A 20262-nucleotide genomic window follows, 5' to 3' on the forward strand; every position below is an offset into this window, starting at 1 on the left:
CAGCTGAGGCCTCTTCCCTCGCGGATCTAGGGTCGAACAACTTCCAGAAGGAGGGAAAGTGCCTCTGCGAGGAGCGCGCAGCTGCTTCCCGCGTTGTGGGGGCTGCCCTCCTTCCTAATATTCGGCCTTCTTCTTTCTTCTCGCGTCTGTGCGTCTCTCTGGATCTCACGAAGGCAGCCGGCAGCGCTGCCTTGCCTCCGCATGCAGAGACCTCTCAAGAAGGAACCGAGAGGGCGGAGCAGTTAAGCTCTTTCGAGGCTTCTCCCCAGTCCAGGCTCGCAACCTCCACTTTCCCCACTCCCACCCACTCCCCCCTTCTCTCCAGTTCCTTTACTTCCACCACTTCTCCCCAGATATCCCTCCTCGCGCTGTCTTACCTGCAGCCGCCTCCCCTCCCCGAAGGAAACGTCTGCTCTCTGTATGCGCCTGCGACACTCTCCTGCTTGCTGCTAGCCGCCTTCTTCCTGGAGCAGCAGCCCGAGTAGCACGAACAGCAGCCCGAGTAGCCTCAACAGCAGCCCGAGTAGCATCAACAGCAGCACGCGTAGCATCAACAGCAGCACGCGTAGCATCAACAGCAGCACGAGTAGCATCAACAGCAGCCCGAGTAGCTTGCCAACTCGGCCCTTCCCTTTTTGCCTTCCGGCTGCAATGGTATCGACGGAGGCCACTATGGCGGAGCATTCTTCGTCCGAAGACGAGGCAGCCGGAGAGGCCTCCTCTGGAGGAGTTCAAATCTCGAAGCGGCAACGGGCACTTCCCCCCTCTCGGATGCGCGAATCGCGAAGTGCAGAGGCGTTCGCGCTCCCCAACGAAGTGCCTGCGGGAGATCCTGCCTCTGCTGCTGTGAAGAGCACCCTGCCACTCGCGCATTCTGTCCGTTCCGATCTCGGGGAGAGCCTCCTTCCTGCCGCGAGGCATGCGGGGAGCAGCCTTCTGTTCTCGTCCTGCCGCGTCATCGGGAAGGTGACAAGCGGTGTCTCCTTCGGTTTATGGACTCATGGCTTTGAGGCCTTTATCTGCTGCAGCGTCGGCAGACAGTTTCATGTGTATTGTTCGAAAAAGCTGCAGCTTCAGATCGCGTCGCCGCCGCTTCCCGGCTCCATTCGCGCGCTTTGGTGCGACGGCCCTGTTGTCTATGCCGGCGTGAAGACTGCGATCTTCGCGTTCAATCGTCTGCAGCTCCTGCGGATTTATGGCGCGGCAGTTCGCTCCGAGGGGCCCCTCCCCGCAGGTCCTCATGTAGAGCCTGTCGAGGGGATCCTGGGAATAGGCCCCTTCCTCGTTTCCCACTGCCCACGAGTGGTAGCCGTTTGGGAGAAGGAGACTGGCGAGCTTGTGCGCGTGCTGCCGCTCCAGGGGCCTCTCCGCGTGCAGAGGCTGTTGCACCCGGAGACTTTTCTCAACAAGCTGCTAGTTGCTCGGGAGGGCGTCCTGGAGCTGTGGAACGTGGTGTCTGGTCAGAAGCTGCATCAGTTCAGCTGTATCGACGGCGCGGGGAGCAGTCAGAAGAGCGGCAGCAGCATCACGGCCTTAGCGCAGAGTGCCAGTCCAGACGTCGTTGCAGTTGGATTCAGCAACGGCGCAATCTTCGTGATCGATTTGAAGCGGGATGAGCTGCTGCTCCAGTTTCAGCAGAGTGCAGCGCAGGGGTCAGTGTGTGCCCTCGCCTTCCGATCGGATTCTGCGGATGCCGCGAGCGCTGCAGCAGAAACTGCCGCTGCAGTGCTCATGAGCGGTGCATGCAACGGTGACCTTTGTGTTTGGGGCCTGGCGGAAGGGCGCCTCTTGGATTGCGTGCCACACGCACACAGAGCGGCTGTCTCGCACATCCAGTTTCTGCCCGCTCAGCCCGTCTTGATTACTACGGGTAAGGCGGGGGAAAGGGGGGGAAGTGAGGGGGAGACGCTCTTCGCGCGTGCTTGTTGCGAGCCCATGATTTAGGCGGGATGCTGCAGAGCTTATCAGACGTGTGTGGTAGTTGTGGTGGTAGTTGTAGTTGGGGTAGTTGTAGTGTGGGAGTTGTAGGTGGGGTAGTCGTAGTTGGAGTTGGGGTAGTTGGAGTGTGGGAGTTGTGGGAGTTGTGGGAGTTGTAGTTGTGGGATTTTAGTTGTGGTAGTTGGAGTTGTGGAAGTTGTAGTTGTGGTAGTTGCGGGAGTTTACTTGTGGTAGTTGGAGTTGTGGAAGTTGTGGGAGTTGTAGTTGTGGGAGTTGTGGGTGTTTGCGAGCGCGTATGCGGTGAGCGGCTGTGTGCGTTGAAGCCCTCGGGGATGTTTCTGTTGCGGTGTGCTTCAGGTCTGGATAATGCATTGATTGAGTGGGTAATAGATCAACCTGATGGCATTCCGCGAGAGCTGAAGGCTCGCAGAGGACACGTGGGAAGCGTCACGCACATGCAATTCTACAGTGAGCCTCTCAAAGTTTAGGGGTGTGTTTGTCCTGGGGTATACCTCTGAGGCGCGCGTTTTCAAGCACATTCGAGTGAATCTTCCTTTGTCAAAGATATGCCGGTGTCTGGCTGCAGAGCCAAGCGTTGAAAGGGCTGCTGTGAGTTGTCTTTTGTAGGCTCGGAGGGAACTGAGCTGCTGACTGCGAGCTGTTTGGGCGGCCGAGGGCACTTGGGATTTACGTCTATGATCCAGCAGCAGCAAAACTGCATCTTCTCTCAGAAAAATCTCAAGAGTAAACTGCAGGTACGGTGGGAGAGGGTGCAGATTTCATATTTGTGTGCTAATAGCGCCGGCGTTACAAATTGTTGCCAAGCAGGCAGCGCGTGTATTTCTTCTTCCGCGCGAGACGCCATGGGGTGCTGTGCTGTGAACTTTGTGGGTGCTGCAGTCAGTACGTCGGCTGCGGGGCATTGTCTCCATGAGTTTCTCCTCGTGGCGGCACTTTGATTGGGCAACCATTGCAACAGCTCACGAGAGGACGCATCAGGTATTCCTGTGGAGTGCGAAGAATAAGGCGCTCGTAAGGCTCTTCGCTCCATTCGTTTGCTGCCCGATGATGAGAGGCCGTTAAGAGGACGGAGGAGGAAGGAGGAGATTTCTCAGAAGGGCACGGGCGGAAGATGTAGTCGCGCGTTCTTTGCCCTTGGCTACTATGCGCGCACACTCCTCACACTTCAGCCTCACAGCCGGCGGGGGGAAGGGCTCTCGGTTTGTCTCTTTCCCAATCCCGCACGCGGACGCGGTTGCTCGCATGTGGGGAATTTCCGCAGTGTGATTCCTTTTCGTGCGTCGCACACGACGCGTTTTGTGGCTCGATGTTTTGCTGCCTTTTCAGGAGCCTCGCGTGCTGCAACCGCCTTCGCGCGCCGGCGTATCTGCAGAACCAGCGACTGCCGTGTGCTGCAGCTCATGCGGCAGTTTCTGCTTTGTCGGCTACGCGGACGGCCGCATGCACAAATTCAACCTTCAGTCGTGCCTGCATCGCGGCGAGTTTGTGCGAACCGAGGGTCCCCTTGCAAACGCCAGGAGTACTGACAACACGATGGGCGCGAAACCTCGCAGCAGCAGCAGCCGTGCGTCTCAACACGAAGCATGGGGGACGGCTCATAGAGGAGCTGTTTGCGGCTTGGCGATGCTCGGGCCGTCTGTTGTAGCTTCTGCCTCTTCGGATCCAGAGGTTTGTCTGCGTTATTTCTCCCGAAAAAGTGCCTGTAGAACACATCTCCGCTGCTCCGTCCTGCGTTGAGCTCCGTTTTCGTGCATGCACCTGTCCTTTCCCGCGCGCCGTTTTTACCGGCGTTGCTGCCCGCGCGCGCTGAACGGGGTGTATAGACTGCTACTGCCCTGCCAAGGAGATGCGTATCCGTTGATGGTGGCGTGCCACTTCGTGCTCGTTTGGCAGTTAATCCCGTTTGCGTGGACAGGGGCTTGCGGAGGGTGCTGCTTAGATGCACGCGCCTCCCGCGCCGCGTATCGGCTGCTCGGTTGCATGCAAGTGCTCCCTCTGCAGTCGTGTGCGGTGTATACGACTTGCTGCAGGACTGCTGCTTGGTGCTGTGGGACGTCCGCTCTCGTCATGCCCGCTCTTGCATGCCTCTAACGCTTCCTGGAGGTGGAAACGGGGGAGGCATCTGCTTGTTCAAGTCATCAGGTGTCTTGGTTGCGGTCCTCTTTCGGAACGGTGCTGTGTGCCTCGTTGATGCTCTGTCCTTAACCGTTGTGCGCGTGATCACCGCCATCGCCCCCTCCGTCCCCCTTCCCCTCGCCAGCTGCCTTTGCTTCTCGCCGGATGGACGCTGGCTCGCAGCGGGGTGTACGGACAGCTCCGTATGGGTATATGACATCCTTGGAGCCGCCGTTGTCGATTGGATGCAGTTCAAGTCACCCCCCAGCGATATCACCTTCGACCCCTCCGGCGCGCGCCTCCTCACGGCCCACCCACATGCACAGGGTCCGCGCACATATCATATTCATACACAGGCAGATTCAGCTGTAACGATCTTTGAATCCCACCACTTTACCCATATGTGTATGTAGTTATGTCTAGATAAGTCGTTTTGCATATATCTGTATTTACATACGTATGTGCATATGTATATGTATGTACATACATAAAAATGTTTCTATGTAGATGTGTATATTTATTCTACTCCACGGCTTAGTTTCCTGCCCTTCTGCCCGGTGTGCATTCTCTGTTGCCGTGTCTGCGGGCAGTTCCTTTGCGCCTTTCTTCCTGTGCATTCACGCTTCCTTGCCTATAGAGCTACGGGTCTACATATATCTCTATCAGAAGAGCACATGTTTGTGAGCGGGCTTTTGGAGGGCTATATTTTGCGAGGACGTTTCCTGGGAAGATGGGTGGCATTTGCGAATTGCATTAGGGGTCGCGTCTCGCTTTTCTGACACTTGCTACAGGCGGAGTTTTCGTTTGGACAAATAAGTATGTGTTTGATGCCTCGCTGGGTACCCCTCTGCTTCACGCCACCCCTCGAACGCCCTTCCCAATGGAGGATGCGAATGCTGCAGCAGACGTCGCATCAATAGCGGGAGCAGCATGCAAGGCCGAGAGCCAAGATGAAGAGGCTGCGGCAGCAGCGCTGATGCGGCAGTACAAAAGCAAAGCACAACCCCTCGTGCCAGGCGCCGTCACCCTCTCGGGGGTGCCTCCCGCGCATTTGCATGCGATTTTGTACATTGACGAAATAAAAGCGCAGGCCAAGGTAGGTGGTGTAAAAATAACACTACGAAATGCTGTCGGCTTTGCTCCGTTCGGCTCGGGGGACTAGGCTAGGCTAGATTACGCCAGACTAGGTTAGCTTTGGGGGTGCATGCAGCTCTTAGCGCGTGGGTGCTTTCATTGCAGCCAACAAGGGCCCCCGAGCCTCTCCCCGATGCGCCATTTTTTATTCCTTCGCGTTTTGAAGAGGAGGGGACCGTGATGATCCTGCCGGCCAGTGAGGATTTGTCGGAAGGGGCGGCGCAAGCGGTCGACAAGAAACAGAGCGATAGAAGAAATATTTCTCGGTCAAAACTCCAAAAGCTGCTAGCTATGAAAAACACTCGCGAAGGACAGAAATACGACGGTGAGGCGCTCTCATGCCAGTGCCGTTAATTGCAGGTAGAGACAGGCAGAGGCGGGCCGTGCCGTTTCTTCCTTCCTTCCCTGCAAGCCGCTTTTCGAGACTTCGTATTAGCGCACCAGTGCCCTTGAGTGTGCCTACATGCAGCCATCTTGGAGTATCTCCGCAGCTGCTCACCAACAGGAGTTGCCTTAGCTCTTGGGGAGATTGGGCCGACAGCAGGCGCGCCAGAGGAAGAGGTACTGCAGCCCATACATGCATACAGCAACCAAAAGGGAACGCAACAGCACAAAGCTGCATGCAGTCAAGAAGCCGCTCCTTGCTTTTCGTTCCCTCCATCCCCTCCGCACCCCTCCCCCTTCTTGGCACCCTCTCATCTCCTTCTTCATCGCATCTACCTCATCCTCCGCCCCAACACAGTTTCGCTTTTCGTTGCTTTGCATTCAGGTCCTGGAGATGCTTCGCTTTTTCCGATTCCATCTTCTACACAAAAATAATGCGGATCTGGTGCAAACGCTCCTCGCCGTATTTCTCAAGGTCCGAATTATTACCCCTGAACTCCTGTCATTGTTGCCTCGTGTCTCTTTCCTCCTGCTATTCAGCGCGTCTCTACAGGCTCTGTATCAGTGCCAACGGATTCGAGTTCTGCACGCCGGCGCATATATCGTGTTACTTGCTGGATTCCCTCTCTACTGTTCTCTATTGTATGTATGATAGCATCTCAGTGGGTCATTGAGCTGCGCTTTATGTTTCTTCCCTGGCAGGCCCATAGTGACATTCTGCTATCGAACGCTACAGCAGCAGATGGAGAAAACACCAAAGCAGCGACTGCCACAAGCTTATCTGCTGCCGCTCTACCAATTTTGGAGGAGCTAGAGGACATACAGCAGAGGGACTGGGGAGCCTTGGAGAAGCAATTTCACAGACTAGAGTGCTCGCTGAAGTTCCTTGCGCATCTACAAATGGATTGAAAACGACCCCACGGGAAGAGCCGGCCGCAAATAAATCTGGTAGACCTAAAGGTATCTCTTGTATATCTGTGTGGCGAGCAGCAGAGGCATGCGGGAAAAGCCGAATTAGGGCCGGATGCTTGCAGGTAGAAGACAGAGAAGCGCATTTGCATATGGTGGTATGTAGTCTATGCACATACAGCGACAAGTTAAACGCTTCGTCCAAAAGCAAATGTCCAGTGGGCACATGGGGGTGCCGCAGATAGCTTGAAGGGCGAAGCTGAAGCTCATGCTACAGGTTTTTCCATAGGCATTCCTAGGAATTTAGGGTCTACTTTCGAAGGAGTAAGCTATGAGATGAACATCCATAGCCGTAAAGGCAAACCGGGCTTCTTGGAAAGGATGTACTGCCGCTCTGTTTGCCTTGCACTCATGTTCTGCTCAAAAACGATATACGTCGCCTGATGAAGAACATTAAGAGAAACACGGGAAGGCAAAGATATATTCACTGATGGTGTCTGATGCAAGGCTGCCTTTTGACACACGGAGGCGCTTAAGCCTCTACACAGAACACCCCAAGAGTAGATGGGACTTCCGTGAGGCGCAGTTTTGTGCATCTACAAATGTGCAATACGTCTTTCGAGTTCCTGACAAAACCGTGTTACTGAGTCTTTGTCACTTGGGCACAGCGATTTCACAAGTTTGAGCTCTAGATCTGCGTACACATGACTCGACACTAGAGGATAGGTAATAGCTTGAAATTTCAAGTAAAGAATTGCTGTGTAACGAGCTGTAAGAAGAGAGGAAATCTCGCCATGCAGAAATTCGGATAGGGTGACTAGCCGGAACCCGGAGGGCAGCGCTAGCCAGAGACTCAATACCCTAGACAGCGAGATGCAGGTTATGGAAACCTCCCTCAAAGATAGCTGCGCGCTAAGTTGAGCAGCCGTGGAACGCATTTCTTTCACTTTCAACTCGCAAAATGACGAGTCTGCCTATTCTCTTGCACGTTCTTCTAAATCATAGGGCAGGGGTCGCCTTGCCCATATTCTACGTTTCAGTTTTGCGTGCCAATTAATATCCCGATGCTTCGACGCTGCTCTTCCTCGCAGTTGCTGCTCTACTGTCAACCGCCCAAGGTATTAATGAAGGCTTCCTCCCCTTTCTGCCAAACAGCCATTTCAGCAAGTTAAATGGCACCCGCGTAAACTCCAGGGGTGCCCCAAAACATGAGGGGCCCTTTAAACCTGGGGGCCCTTCCAGAGTTCTGCATGTCGAGTGCTTCATGGCCCCTCACGATGAACCTACACCGAAGTCCCCCCGACTAGCCTATTTTGTGCTTGGCCTTTTGTTTGGTTTTTGCTTTGCTATTCCATATTGTTTTCTTTTTTCTGCCTTTCTCTCTGAATTACCAGTTGACGAGGCGCTCTCCGAGGCTCCGCAGCCAGCGGGCAAGGCGACACCTTTGGTGTGGAGGCGCCTTGTCGGTGGCCCTTCCAGCGCACTCCAGAGAGTTCTCAGGCAGCGGATGTTGTCGTGTAGTTCCTAAAGGTGCAAGCACATATATATGTACACGAACGTCTGCTATCAAGCGCCTGCGAAGGCCACTGCTGCACAGACTGGCATGCCTACTGTGGCTGAAGTCTGCATAGTTGACTGCGCCACAAGCCCACATGTGTGTGTGTGCACGAATTTATGTACAGATAGCTGAATGCAGAGATTTACAACTGAACATGGCCGCAGACCCATCAGCGTACAACCGCGTTGGAATGCAGTGGCGGAAACGAAGAAGCAAAATTTGCAAAAAAGAAAACGCACTAGGTCGTAGCCTTAACACATACTAGGAAAACACATACTTTGAGGAGATACGCAGAAACGCGTGCCGCCCAAAAGCTATCCTCTTGCTGCAGTTGAGATGTATACTGTGCACACACACACACTCACACACACACACGCCATTGCACACAACCGAACCCCGAAATCCTGGACAGCTGCCGAAGTGTATCGACACATACACACACTCACAGACATACAGGGAGAAGTATTGCAAATGTGCATGCAACGGATCAGACAGCGCCACACGAAGCAGCACACATGCAGGATTATAGAGGAGGAGGAAACATTTGCGGAGAGCTAAAGGCAGGAGATCCCATCGCGACACGGAGACTGAGCTGTTGTTAACAACGTGTAACTGTGCTTGGCAGACGGACGAGGATGATGTCTCTGTTGCGACGAACGAGCATCGCGCATTGGTATGCGGCACTGCTGAAGTCAGGGGAGGATCGTCGAAACTCCTAAGCGTGAAACCACAAAAAACACGCATCCGCTTTCCAGTGTACGCAAGCTTCTTTACTTGCTCGTGACTGAACAAGGGGGTTGACACCGGAGTTACGGCCGATACACCACGAATGCAGTTCGATGGTACACCCCGACGTGCTTCCCTGCGCTAGCGCCCCCCCCTGAGTGCATGCAGCCGAATTCGCAATCGCTGCGAGGTTCGCTGGATGCGCCGACAGCGTAACATGTGACGACTCCGTCGCCTTTTGTTGCAAACCATGCACACATCCCTAAAAGAGGCAGGTGATGCACTGCCCCCAAAGGCTTTCTGGAGCGCAGCCAAGGGGAGGCAGACACGCGTCCATGCACATTATATATGCGCGGTCTGAACTGTCACCCTGTTTGCGTCCATCCCATCCTATCCCGCAAGCCGTCAAACTCCACTACAACCGACCATCTTTCTAGCGCATCGCTTAGGCCTCAGATTGCCCGCTGCTGGCTTTTACTGCGCCACACTGCTGCGCGATCTTACTAAAAAACCTAACCCCTCCGCGCAGCATTCGAAATACTGAACTGACCAGGGGGACGTCGGTAGCAACGCTACGAGTGTGCGAACAAAGCCGGTGACGCAAACAAAACGGATGAAATGTCACATCATTATTCTTCCTTTGAATATTGATTTGATCTGCTCGCACAACAGATATACATATATAATACCTATTCGTATAGATATACATACATACATATAGATCGATGCATACCCCCATCAGATCCTGAGGCCTCAATTCTGAATCCGCTGGTTTCTACCCCGAATCATCCTGTACATACACGATAGGCCATAATATCGACGTACACACTGAAAGCAGTACTTACACGCGTTGCTACCTGAGGGGTCCCTACACGCAACCCGCCGTCAGGCACCCCCGTCCCCTCTTTCTTCCCCTTCTCACCCCCACCAACCCCACCAATTACCCAGCAGTCCGCTGACGCACACCCAACAACACGCGCTCCACAACCGCAAGTATGGAATACTTCGCGCTCGCGCATGTGGCGGCACGTTCCCCGCTCCGCACCCCCTAGCCGCCAGAGGCTTCTCTATGCGTACTTGTTCAGTGACTCTCCACTCCCTTCTATCCAAAAGCTTGTTTCCCCTCCCCCGTTCTCCTCTAAACACGCGCCTACAGCGCTTCTACAACACCCCCTAAGCTGAACGCTTTGATCTGAATATATACCTGTTATGTTCATCCCGAAGCCCGCCATAACGGCGCACGCCGCATGAAAGGAAGTCACGCACTTCTCATATGCGCACTGAATCGAGGCACCTCCTCTCAAACCGCAAATACAGCAGGGGACTGAGAAACGCGATGCGCATATCAAAGGGACGCCGCAAACGGACCGACAGCCAACTACCCAACATTCAGGAATCCACAGGCCGCAACTGACGTGTGCCCATAAGCCTGCAAATGCAAACAAAAACGCCGAGGCTGCAGTGAAAACTTATAAGAACGCATGCAGGCGGCTATACACCAGAAAAACAGCACAGTATTCCGCACTCGATCGGCGAGACTGAGGCCCCTCACACTCCCCCACACTCCTCCTCTCTCCTCCCCACAGTGAGCTTTCGCCAGAGAAGAGGGGTACATGGAAAACGCACAACCCAAGGCACCCTTTGGTCAGGCATACATCGCCTGCCCGCGCATGCCCTCATTTACAACAACCCCTACACAGAGACACACAAAGGCCTCTCTAGGTCAACTGAGAGAGCTCTCTCTCCCCTCAGCAAACAAGCACCAAGCACCCACCGCAACGGAGCGAGATTGAAAGACACAAGGAGAGAAAGAGATTGAAAGAAAGAAAAGTATAGAGACAGACAGAGAAGGACCATGCGCTGTGGGGTGGCGAGCCGCCATACAGAGAAACCGACCGAAATAGATAGACAAACACACAGGAGAAAAGATATACAGATACACAGAGAGAAGGATAGGGAGTAAGAAACACAGAGATCGAGAGAGAAAGATCGATCGAAAGAAAGAGACAGAGAGATCCAGAAAATGATTGAGACGCCTTTGAATGGTGCCGTCCGTGATACGGATACGGAAACTGAAATTTCTAGAGGTCTCATACCCTCAGTTGTGCGTATTAAGGCGCCCCCTCTCCGTGGACATAAGACGCATCGCCGCGAAAGGCAAGGAATATCCGTGCCGCTGCTTTCTGCCTTCGCGACTAACGCCGTGAGCTCCGCTAAAAACACATAAACGTTACACACTTTTAGTTGCACCGTCACAGCCCCCCTCCCCTGCAATCCCTTTCCAACGCGAGGCGCTTTCAAACTCGCAACTGGAGAAATAGCCGCATTGCGAACGCTTTGAGAGTGCAATACCTTCTTTCTGCTCCACGGTAAGGTCTTTGTTTTGTTGAACGGCTTTAAGCCTCTTCATGTGGTCGTCTGCGCGCCTCTTGGCAGCGCAGTATTCACAATACCACTCGCCTTCCGGCACTTCGCTTATTAGGTAGCAGCTTTGATGGACTGCCACATCACAGCCATCGCACAACACGATGGCGTCATCCTGAGCCGCGAGTACAGACACCGCGCACACACGACCGACCCCACCGAACTCTCTAAGGCTCTGCTTCTTTCAAGGCATCAAGCAGCAGCCCTTATTGGCTACCTGCGAAGCGAGAGACACACTAAAGGCCGTCTGGCAACCAGATATCGCGCATAATGTACGCAGTGTCAGCGCCGTTAAAAAGCAAAGGGGCACCCTATCGTACGCAAGCCTCCCTCCGCCTTACAGCCGTGGTGTCAGCGTTAGCGCATACGTCACACCGCACGCCGTCATCCTGCAGATCTTCACCCAGAAGGATCCATAGCTGTCGCTGCTGCTCGAACTTCTTTTCCCAAGCAGAGGCAGAGAGCCGACGCAGCCCCCCTCGAAATCGACTCCTCAGTAAAGTTGTGCATACAGCAGAGGCAGAAACTGGAGGCAAGGAAAGCCTTGAATCCATAGGCGTCACGGTCTTTTCAGGACTGCCCTTCTACAAAGTACCGTCCCTAGCGGCAAGACGCAGATTGCAATATCCTTGGGGGCTATGCGAGAGAGCACGGAGGGATGCAACGCCCAGTATGCGACGGTGTTCACACAAATGAAGTAACGCTATCCAATGGACTCATTGCCGAAAACTTTCCTCCAAAGTTGAACGGCGTCACGCACCGTACACCGCACAGTTAGGCAAACGGTGCTTCTAATCGCTTGAGACTCCCACCAACTCTTGGGGAGGAGATGCAGGGGCACTTCCCTAATAAGAGAGGGACCGTCACAAACGCGCTAGGGGAGCTGTGTAGCGGCCATCTAGGAAATACGAAGCCACGGGCATAAAGCAGAGGCCCTCGGGGATATTTTATAGACCCCCGAGGCACGTACGCGGCTGCACTGGAACGCCGCTGACGCCGCTGTTGCGGTTTAGGTGGATATGCAGCGCCAGCAGTTGTTGGCGCTCCTGTAGCTGCTGTTGTTTGCAAGTAAGGAAACTTGAGAGTTACCCTGTAACTAGGGAAGGCTAATTTATCGTTCTACGGCTTTGTGACGCTGAGAAAGGGCCAGAGCAAGCCTTCCGTGAGCTTTTTCGGGGGGTACAACTTTACAATTTCCCGAAGAGGTGGAGAGAATCAACACAGCGCAAGGCGTAAAGTTCGAATCAACACAAGACAGAGCTAAATCGGAAATATCCGCACGCCGATGTACTACGCAAACAGACACAAACGACGGGCTGCATATGTCACACAAGAAGCCGCGGAACGGCATGAGGCGCGAGAATCTCCCAGCAGTAAAAGGCGAATCAGCAGAGAGAAAACTCTCCGGTGAGCCCGAAAGCAGGGAAAAATAATGAAGAAGGCGCCTTGTTCATGCAGGATCGCGCCAGTATTTCTCGGTAGCCTGCGGCGTCCTAGAATGCATGCCCACGTAGTGTTGGGTTGTTGCTTGTGGATTGCCACGGACACACGTAGTTCACCGAAATAATTTTAAAGCGGTATCTTTGAGTGAATGCCTTTTTGTTTTCCTCAGGGGATCGATGTATTTGGTGCTTCTTCGTAATTCTTCACAAATACCTCTGCGCGCTCCTCTGTACACATACAGCTGCGCTTCAATTGAGGGCCTCATGGTGTATCTTGTTCAGGCCCTTGAAGTGTTCGTTCGGCGCGCCTTGAACTATGGCCTCCTGTCACCTTCTTTCGATTGCCGCCTAATTGGCTCTTCGTCTAGCCAGCGTAGGCACGCATTCCCCCCTCTGAGGAGGTACAACACCACACTCTCTTCAGCACCGCAAATTGCACTTCCGACGAACACGAGGAGCGACGGCCACTCGAGTTTCCGGGGCAGGAGCTGCTGAATCCTCTTGCTGGACGCGTTTATGCTGCTTCTCCCCGTATTCCCCTCTTGCGTGCCCATTGATCGGCTTTCAGGAAACGGGGCCTTTCGAGTTGCACTCACTCGTCCGGCCCTCCGTCTCCGCGGTGCCTACTCGGTGTCGAGGTGTCTGCTGTGTGTGCAAATTCTAGTCAGTACACATGGGGAACCCCCTACTCAAACAATACCACGTCGACAGAGAGCTCCTCATTCCTGGCACCCGGCACGCCAGATGGACGGTAAGGCAAAAACTTCTCTAAGCCTGTCCCTCCGCAGCAATTCTCTTTCCTCATTCTCCCTTAGGTGCCCGCCAGTCCTGTATTATCCGCCAAGCTGGACTCGCTGTTCAGCATAGCTGCTGCAACTGCTAGGCATATCATCAGCAGCAGCGGCAGCACGATTCACGTAAAACAGGTCGAAACGCGCCGCCTTTTTATGTGTCGCCTCTTTCTTTTGCATGCAAGGCGCGCACACGTAGCTCAGCGGCTTAATGCCGCCTACATGTGGACCTTAATTTGACGTTGGACTCCTCAGGTTTACCGGGGGCGGCATGCAGAACGACCTGGAGTGGATGTCTGTTTATTCACGGCAAACCTGCGTGCACCAGAGCTAGCAGCTCTCGCCCCTGATGGAGCAGCACTGCAGAAGCTGCGCAGTCTGCTGCAGCAAGACGCTCAGCTGCTGCAGCGGCTGCGGCACCCGCGTCTGCTGCAAGTAGTGGATCCGCTGCAGCAGGCCAAAGACTCGTGGGTGTTTTGCACGAAGCCTGTAGAGCGTTCGCTTCGACAGCTCCTTGCCTTCGCGAAGGGCTCTCCGCAAAATGCAAGCGACAGGCAAGACCTCCATCATGTCGCCTCCACTGTTTCCGGTTATTACCTTCCGCCGAACGCGGAGCAGCGCAGCGGCAGCGGTGGAAGCTCCATCACCAGCTTGAGCAGCAGCAGCAGTGCCAGCAGCAGCAGCAGCGCCAGCAGCAGCTGTAACGAACTGGCATCAACAGCCCTTCCATTCGGATGCCCCCTCGAAGGGCCTTCCCTGCTGGAAGCAAAATGTGGACTTTTAGATATCGCCGAAGCGATCTCCTTCCTGCACGGCAGCGGTCAGCTGCTGCATCTGAACATACACCCGGATTCTGTCTTCATCGACGGCGCAGGTCGCTGGCAGCTGGGAGGCCTCTGTTTTGCAGTTGAAAGACAGGCGCATGCCGACAGCGAAGGCACTCCTTGTGTCTTTTCTTTCGGGTACGAGCACGCGGAGTCTGTGACAACTCTTAGACTTCGCCGCTCGGCGGGGGGAGAAACTTTTTCCAAACACGAGGCTGCCGCAAAGGCAGTGCTGCTGCAGTCAATTTCCTCTGGGAGAAGGGAATATTGCGAGGGAGGGTGTACGCGGGGGCTTGTGAGCAGGGGAAGCGACGCATGCATACATATACGTACATATATATATACATATATAGATGCATATATGGAGAGATGCATCTAGAAACATATAGAGAGACATACATGTATGTGTCTATGTATATAGCCAAATACATGTATGTATCTATGTACATACATATATTATATATGTATGTATATCTAGAGAGCCAGAAAGGCAAGCTGCCCGAGTGGAAGTCTTAAGAGAACGGCCTGCGCTGCGAGCTGCGCGTGCCTCGTGTTTCCCTTTTGTCGTTCTCCTGCTGTTTGTGCGACTTTCTGCGCGCGCCATTTTCGCGCATCTGTCTGCTGCTCGTGTATCCGCCTGCCTGTCTGCCGCTGACTTGACCTCTCCTACATACGTTGCGGATTCGCTCATCCTCAGTAGCGTTCTGCTGTCACCCCCTCTGTCTCTCTCTGTCTCGAGGTGGTGGCTTCGCCAAATTGCATGTGCGCCTGCGCTTCTGCCTGCAGCTCTTCAAGTGCTGGACTCGCGTTGGCTCCTCCCCTTCGCTATAGTGCGCCTGAGCTTTCTAGCGCCTTCCCCCCGCGTGCTTCGGAGGCAGCGGATGTTTTCTCCTTTTCTCTGCTTGCGGCGGAAATTCTCGGTGCCAGAGGCCTCCCCACGTGCAAGGATGGTGAACTTCAAGACCATCAGCAGCAGGTAGGTTAGCTAGCGCTTGCTCTCTGCAAAGGAGCTACGAAGGCGGCTTTCAAGCTGCCTTCTCCTCGAGCATACAGTGCACCATGGTCTAAGAGACACCCTTTCCTTGCGCGTGTGTAAGGCCACCTTGTCTCTGAAGGTGTGTTCTTGAGCAACACTGTCGCGAGTCTCGACATTTGGATAGCAGCTCCGCCTCCTGCATCATCATCACGGGGGTGATGCGGTGCGCATCGACAGAGAGGGAAAAAGAGAGAGAGACAGAGAAAAAAAAGAGACACAGAGAGAGAGAGGGAAGGAGGGAAGCAGCTGCACGTCAGTGGTGTCTTTTCTGTGCGCATTCTTTTTGCTGCTTTCCTGTGATCTGCAGTGCAGCACTCTGGCCCCCCTGCGTGCCTCCTCCTTCCCGCCAGATTCACTCTTTCAGCAAGCGGCAGCAGAGGCAGCAGCGACTCCAGCGACGGAGTTGCTGCAGCTCCTCTCGCGAGGACTCGATCCCGATCCCCTGCAGCGCCCTAGCATTGAGGCTTTCTTGGGGAGTTCGTTTTTGCTGAGCACAGAGACAAAAGCGTTGCGCTTTCTCGCCTGTCTCCACGAAAAGGAGCAGCAGCAACAACAGCAGTTCCTCTTGGGCCTGCTTCCCCTGCTGCAGCAGCGAAAGCAGCTGCAGCAATCCCGCGTCTTGCGGCTTTTCGTCCTTAAGCCTCTGCTCTCTGCCCTCAAGTTCCCCGCAGTACTACCGGCGTTGCTACCCAACATCCTGTGGGCTGTCAAAACGGTGCGCTCGACTCGTGTCTCGCACTTCTTGCCCCTCCCAATGAGAAATAAAACGGCTACTGCAACTCGTCTACTGCTTGCACTTGCTTTGAGGCGTTGGCGCGGCAGCCTTTGCATCCGATTGCTCTGCCTTCTTGAGCACCCCCCACCGACTGTTCGTGCGCTGCTGCCCTCCGCTTGGTTGCTGCCTGGAAAGCGCCTCGTCTTCTCCTTCCCTGTGTCTGATGTAGTTAGAAGATGACGCCTTCTTTAGATCCCGAGTATGGCCACAGCTGGAGCCGTTGCTCACAGCAAAAGAGATCCAAGTCGAAGCGGTTGTTATCCTCGTACGTCAAAGGGAGACACGTCGATCTCTCTGTTTCATTCATTCATTCTTTCTTTCTTTTCTCCTTTCTCTGTCTCTTTGTCTCTCTCTCACTCTCACTCTCGTTGTCTCTCTCACTCTCGTTGTCTCTCTCACTCTTTCTTTGTCTCTGTCTCTCTCTCTACCTAGTGGCCCTCTCATGAGCTCGATGTACAGCTAAAGGATAAACAGGAAACACGGGAAGGGAGTTCAGAGTTCAGTGGAAGGCTGAGGCTACGAGGCGACAAAGGGAGGCGTCGCCAGACGCCGATTTCGCAAAGGAATTGAGCGCGGCGCTGACTACCGCCTTCGCATGGCCAGCCATCAGCATCGATTTAATACTCAGTATAAGTATTATATATATAGTGGAATGCGGTTGGGAGGAGGGAAGCGTTGCGAAGGGCGTGGCATAGCATATATATATGTATATATATGTATATATATGTATATGTATATATATGTATATATATATATATATATATATATATATATATATATATATATATGTATACAGCAGGAAGGAACAGAGGTGGCAGGTTCAGAGTTCAGTCCCTCCTCTTCCCTCCCCCCCATTCCCCCGCCCCTTCACAAGAGGCGTGTGAATAGGAAAAAATGAAATGGCAATAGGGTTGAAGTGCCACGGCGTCATACTTTTGCTGCTTGCTGAATCGACCCTATGCGCATGTACCGACGGCATCGCAGCGCAGCGCACAGCACGCGCGAACGAAGGGGAGGCAAACAGGTGGCAGGCGTGGAGAGATGCGAGCAGCGCAGGAGCAGCGCGTTGAAGAGAGACATGAAGGGATGGGGTGGCTATGAGGGTGCTGGAGGTTGCTAGCCGCACAGCGCGTCGGCAGAATCCTTTTCTTCTCTGCGCCGCAGATCTCGGAATTCGAGAACCTGGTGAAGCCTGCCAATGAAGAGACGCGTTCAAAGGCTTTGCTGCCGTTTCTTCTGAAGTGTCTGGATATTCGAGTGAGCGAAGAAGCGGGAAAAGCCCCCTTCCAGACGCTACACGCCGCATCGCTGGCGTGCTTCTCTCCCGACTCTTCATGCAGTCGCCATGTGGCCGCCTTCTTTCTGTCTGCTTTGACTAAAACGCTGGCGAAGTGCGCTGCTGTTTCTTCGAATCCGTCCGTCCTTGCGCCAGAAGACTGCCTCACAGGGCACCTGCCCTTCGGCATGTGTGATGGCGGCGTTGTGTCTGGCGATTTTTCAGGCACCAGAAATTCAACAAGCAGCCCTCACTGCTGTACAGACGTCGCATGGCGTTTTTGACTATACTGCGCACCGCACGCTTTTCCTGCCCAGAGTTCTCTCACTCATTGCAAATGCAGGTCGGTGTTGACTTGCTTGTTGAGCGTCTAAATGCCAGGAAGCATGCACGGCGTCTTAGGAAGAAGACATGCGGAGCGAGAAGCCTCGAAGTTTGCTGTGTTGCTTGCATGCACGCACAGAGTCTTCAGCAGTTCGCTTGGCGGGATTGGAAGCTTTGCGATCGATGGGGTCTTCTTTTGATCGGGATACAGTGGAGGCGCAAATTCTCCCTGTGCTCCTGCAGGTGATGCGAGATGCTTCTCTGTGACTGCCTGTTAGACACACTCTACACCCTTCTCCTAGAGCACCCGCGATTTCACTCCCTCCAATCCCTCTAGGCCATAATGTCAGCAAATGCCAACGCATTGTTCATCTAGTTGACTCCCGGATAGCAACAGCACCAGCAGCACCAGCAGCGACAGCACCAGCAGCAACAGCAACAGCACAAGCATCAGCAGCATAATAATAGAGGGCAGACGTGCACTGTTGCTGCCTGAGGCTGCAAGTCAAGGTCAAAATTAGGCCAGAGCAGCGAGTTAAAAGCGTTTTAAAAGCACGAGAGTTTCGCTGGCATGCCTTTTGTTTGATGCTGCATGTCTCCCTCTGTGCGTCTCTATAGGTGAGGCGATCCGAATCATCTGCTGCTTTCTGTGCCGCTCTGAGCGCCTGCCTGTCCACCATCTCGCAGTGTCTCTCCCTTGGCAGCACAGCAGAACGCGTCCTTCCCATCTTTGTCTGCCTCCTTCGTAAGCTGGCTGTCTGCAGCAGAACGACCCTCTTGCTTCAAATTCTGGAATAGCCTCTTTTTCTCTTAGGCGTTCCCAAACACGGACGCATCATGCTGCTACATGTGCGTGTGTGCGCTGCCTGCGTCGCTAGTGAATGACGGGCTCTCCCTCGAGGATTACCGCAAAATTGACGCTGCAATCAAAGCCATCATCCGAAGAGTGAGGCTGTGTTCAGGGTGCCTTCGAAGCAGAGAAGCCTTGAGATCTGCACTGTCACCATCGTGAAAATTTGGTGTGCTAGTGTTGTGTTTGTTCCTTAGGTAGATGAAGACCGACAGCGCCACTTCGCTGTCAAGGCAGTAAGTCCGCACTCAAAAGGGAATTCTTCTTTCCAGAGAAAGCCTTCCTCCGACGTTTCCCCTTCCAATCTTCCCTTTGCTCCACCCAGCTCCCCCCGCACACCCCCAAAATGTGCCTAGGCAATTGGTTGTCGGCTGTCCATCGAATAGCAACCCTCCAGTCGTGCGTATAGCTTTCCTGCGTCGCCTTGCTGAAGCGTTTCCTTGCGTGCGTCTTGACCTTTCAAAGGGGCCTCTGTGTGTTTGGCATCGGCGTAGGAGCAACAGTCCGCAGTGGATGCTGCACTGCCTTCCAGCCAAGAGACTCCCTCACTCCCGGCAGTTTCTCTAGAGGGGCTTCTCGCGACAGCCAGTCTTCCAGTCCCCCCTTCTTTGTCTCTTCCGAGCGGAAAAGGAGGCCTCCTGCACAGCCTCCCCACCCCGCCGAAGCCTCCCCCCCCTCCGCCAGCCTCGACATGCCTTACACCCCAGTATGCGAGTAACAGCACCTCAGGACTGCATCGTCAACACCAAGGAGCGCTAAGCGAGGCTGCTGAGCAGATGCTCCCGTCTCTGAATGCTCGCTTGCCGGAGCATAAATTCCCAGCTCCCCGCGGCAACACTAGCGGCGCCGAGAAAAACTCCCCATCAAGGGCTTCAGAAGAATGCTCTGAACTCGACATGATCCTTGCTGCTGCCTCTGCGGCGATACCTCAAAACAAGCCGTCGTAAGATCTCGTCGCGCGTCATTGTTCAACCTTCACCTCTGCTTAATAAGAGGGTGCGAGGCCAGCCACTGGCACCACCCCCTCCCTCGCACCCCGTGCAAAAAGCATGCGATTTCTTCGCATATTTTTCGCGCTTCCTCTCTCCTCTTTGTCGCATCCGTGCAGTCCTGTCGAGCCTTTCGCGGATCTGCTGCCTTTTCCTGCTTCAACTCCCTCGGCAGCTGCGAGCTCCAGTAGGGGGACGCCTGCAGAAGGCGCTGCCACGTCGTCGGCGTTTTCCTCCGCGCGCGGAGATTTTTTTGTCGGACTGCCTGGGGCTGCATGCAGCGGCGGCCTTGCGATCAGGCCCCCTATTTTATCGAGGGTACGTCTTTTGAATCAGGCAGCATTTGTTTACAACCCGGGGAAAAAACCGTGGTGTTTCCCTCGTAAACAAGCAAGCAAGCACACACACACTTACACACACTTACGCACTTACACACACACTTACACACACACACACACACACACTTACACCCACACACACACGCACACACACAACCACACACACACACACATACAAACACACACAAACACACATACACCAACACAAAAAAGAACACTCAACACACTACGCAACACAATACAAAAACAAACTCAATCATACAAAAAACAAATAAAGATACAAACACACACACACGCACACACAAAATCTAAAGTACACACCCATCACACACCAACACTAAAACCATACTATCAACTAAGCACCCTGGCAAAAATACAAAGTAGGAGCTTTATCTCCCAGTAATTTAT

The 20262-nt window shown here is 54.0% G+C and overlaps 3 protein-coding genes across 3 annotated transcripts; 2 read left to right on the forward strand and 1 right to left on the reverse strand.

Annotated features, from left to right (window-relative positions):
- Positions 1-672: 672 nt before the first annotated feature.
- LOC34618770 (U3 small nucleolar RNA-associated protein 21 homolog) lies at positions 673-6501 on the forward strand. The gene is made up of 11 exons (XM_026337412.1): positions 673-912; positions 1078-1870; positions 2296-2406; positions 2566-2693; positions 2839-2970; positions 3286-3627; positions 3990-4401; positions 4866-5170; positions 5314-5533; positions 5678-5769; positions 6295-6501. The coding sequence occupies exons 1-11, from the start codon at positions 673-675 to the stop codon at positions 6499-6501; spliced, it is 2982 nt and encodes a 993-aa protein (XP_026193197.1).
- A 1308-nt stretch (positions 6502-7809) lies between these two features.
- LOC34618769 (E3 ubiquitin-protein ligase Jade-2) lies at positions 7810-11763 on the reverse strand. The gene is made up of 8 exons (XM_026337413.1): positions 11551-11763; positions 11138-11324; positions 10882-10998; positions 9990-10214; positions 9336-9442; positions 8691-8774; positions 8337-8402; positions 7810-8025 (listed from the first exon to the last, which is right to left on the reverse strand). The coding sequence occupies exons 1-8, from the start codon at positions 11761-11763 to the stop codon at positions 7810-7812; spliced, it is 1215 nt and encodes a 404-aa protein (XP_026193198.1).
- Positions 11764-15026: 3263 nt separating this feature from the next.
- On the forward strand, positions 15027-19474 carry LOC34618768. Its single transcript, XM_026337414.1, has 5 exons — positions 15027-15242; positions 17579-17696; positions 17817-17920; positions 18725-18763; positions 19022-19474. Exons 1-5 carry the CDS (start codon positions 15027-15029, stop codon positions 19472-19474), a joined length of 930 nt encoding a protein of 309 aa, XP_026193199.1.
- The last annotated feature ends 788 nt before the right edge of the window (positions 19475-20262 follow it).

The sequence above is a fragment of the Cyclospora cayetanensis genome, unplaced genomic scaffold (assembly GCF_002999335.1).
Source record: "Cyclospora cayetanensis isolate NF1_C8 unplaced genomic scaffold, CcayRef3 CcayRef3_contig_180, whole genome shotgun sequence".
Taxonomy (NCBI): Eukaryota; Apicomplexa; class Conoidasida; order Eucoccidiorida; family Eimeriidae; genus Cyclospora; species Cyclospora cayetanensis.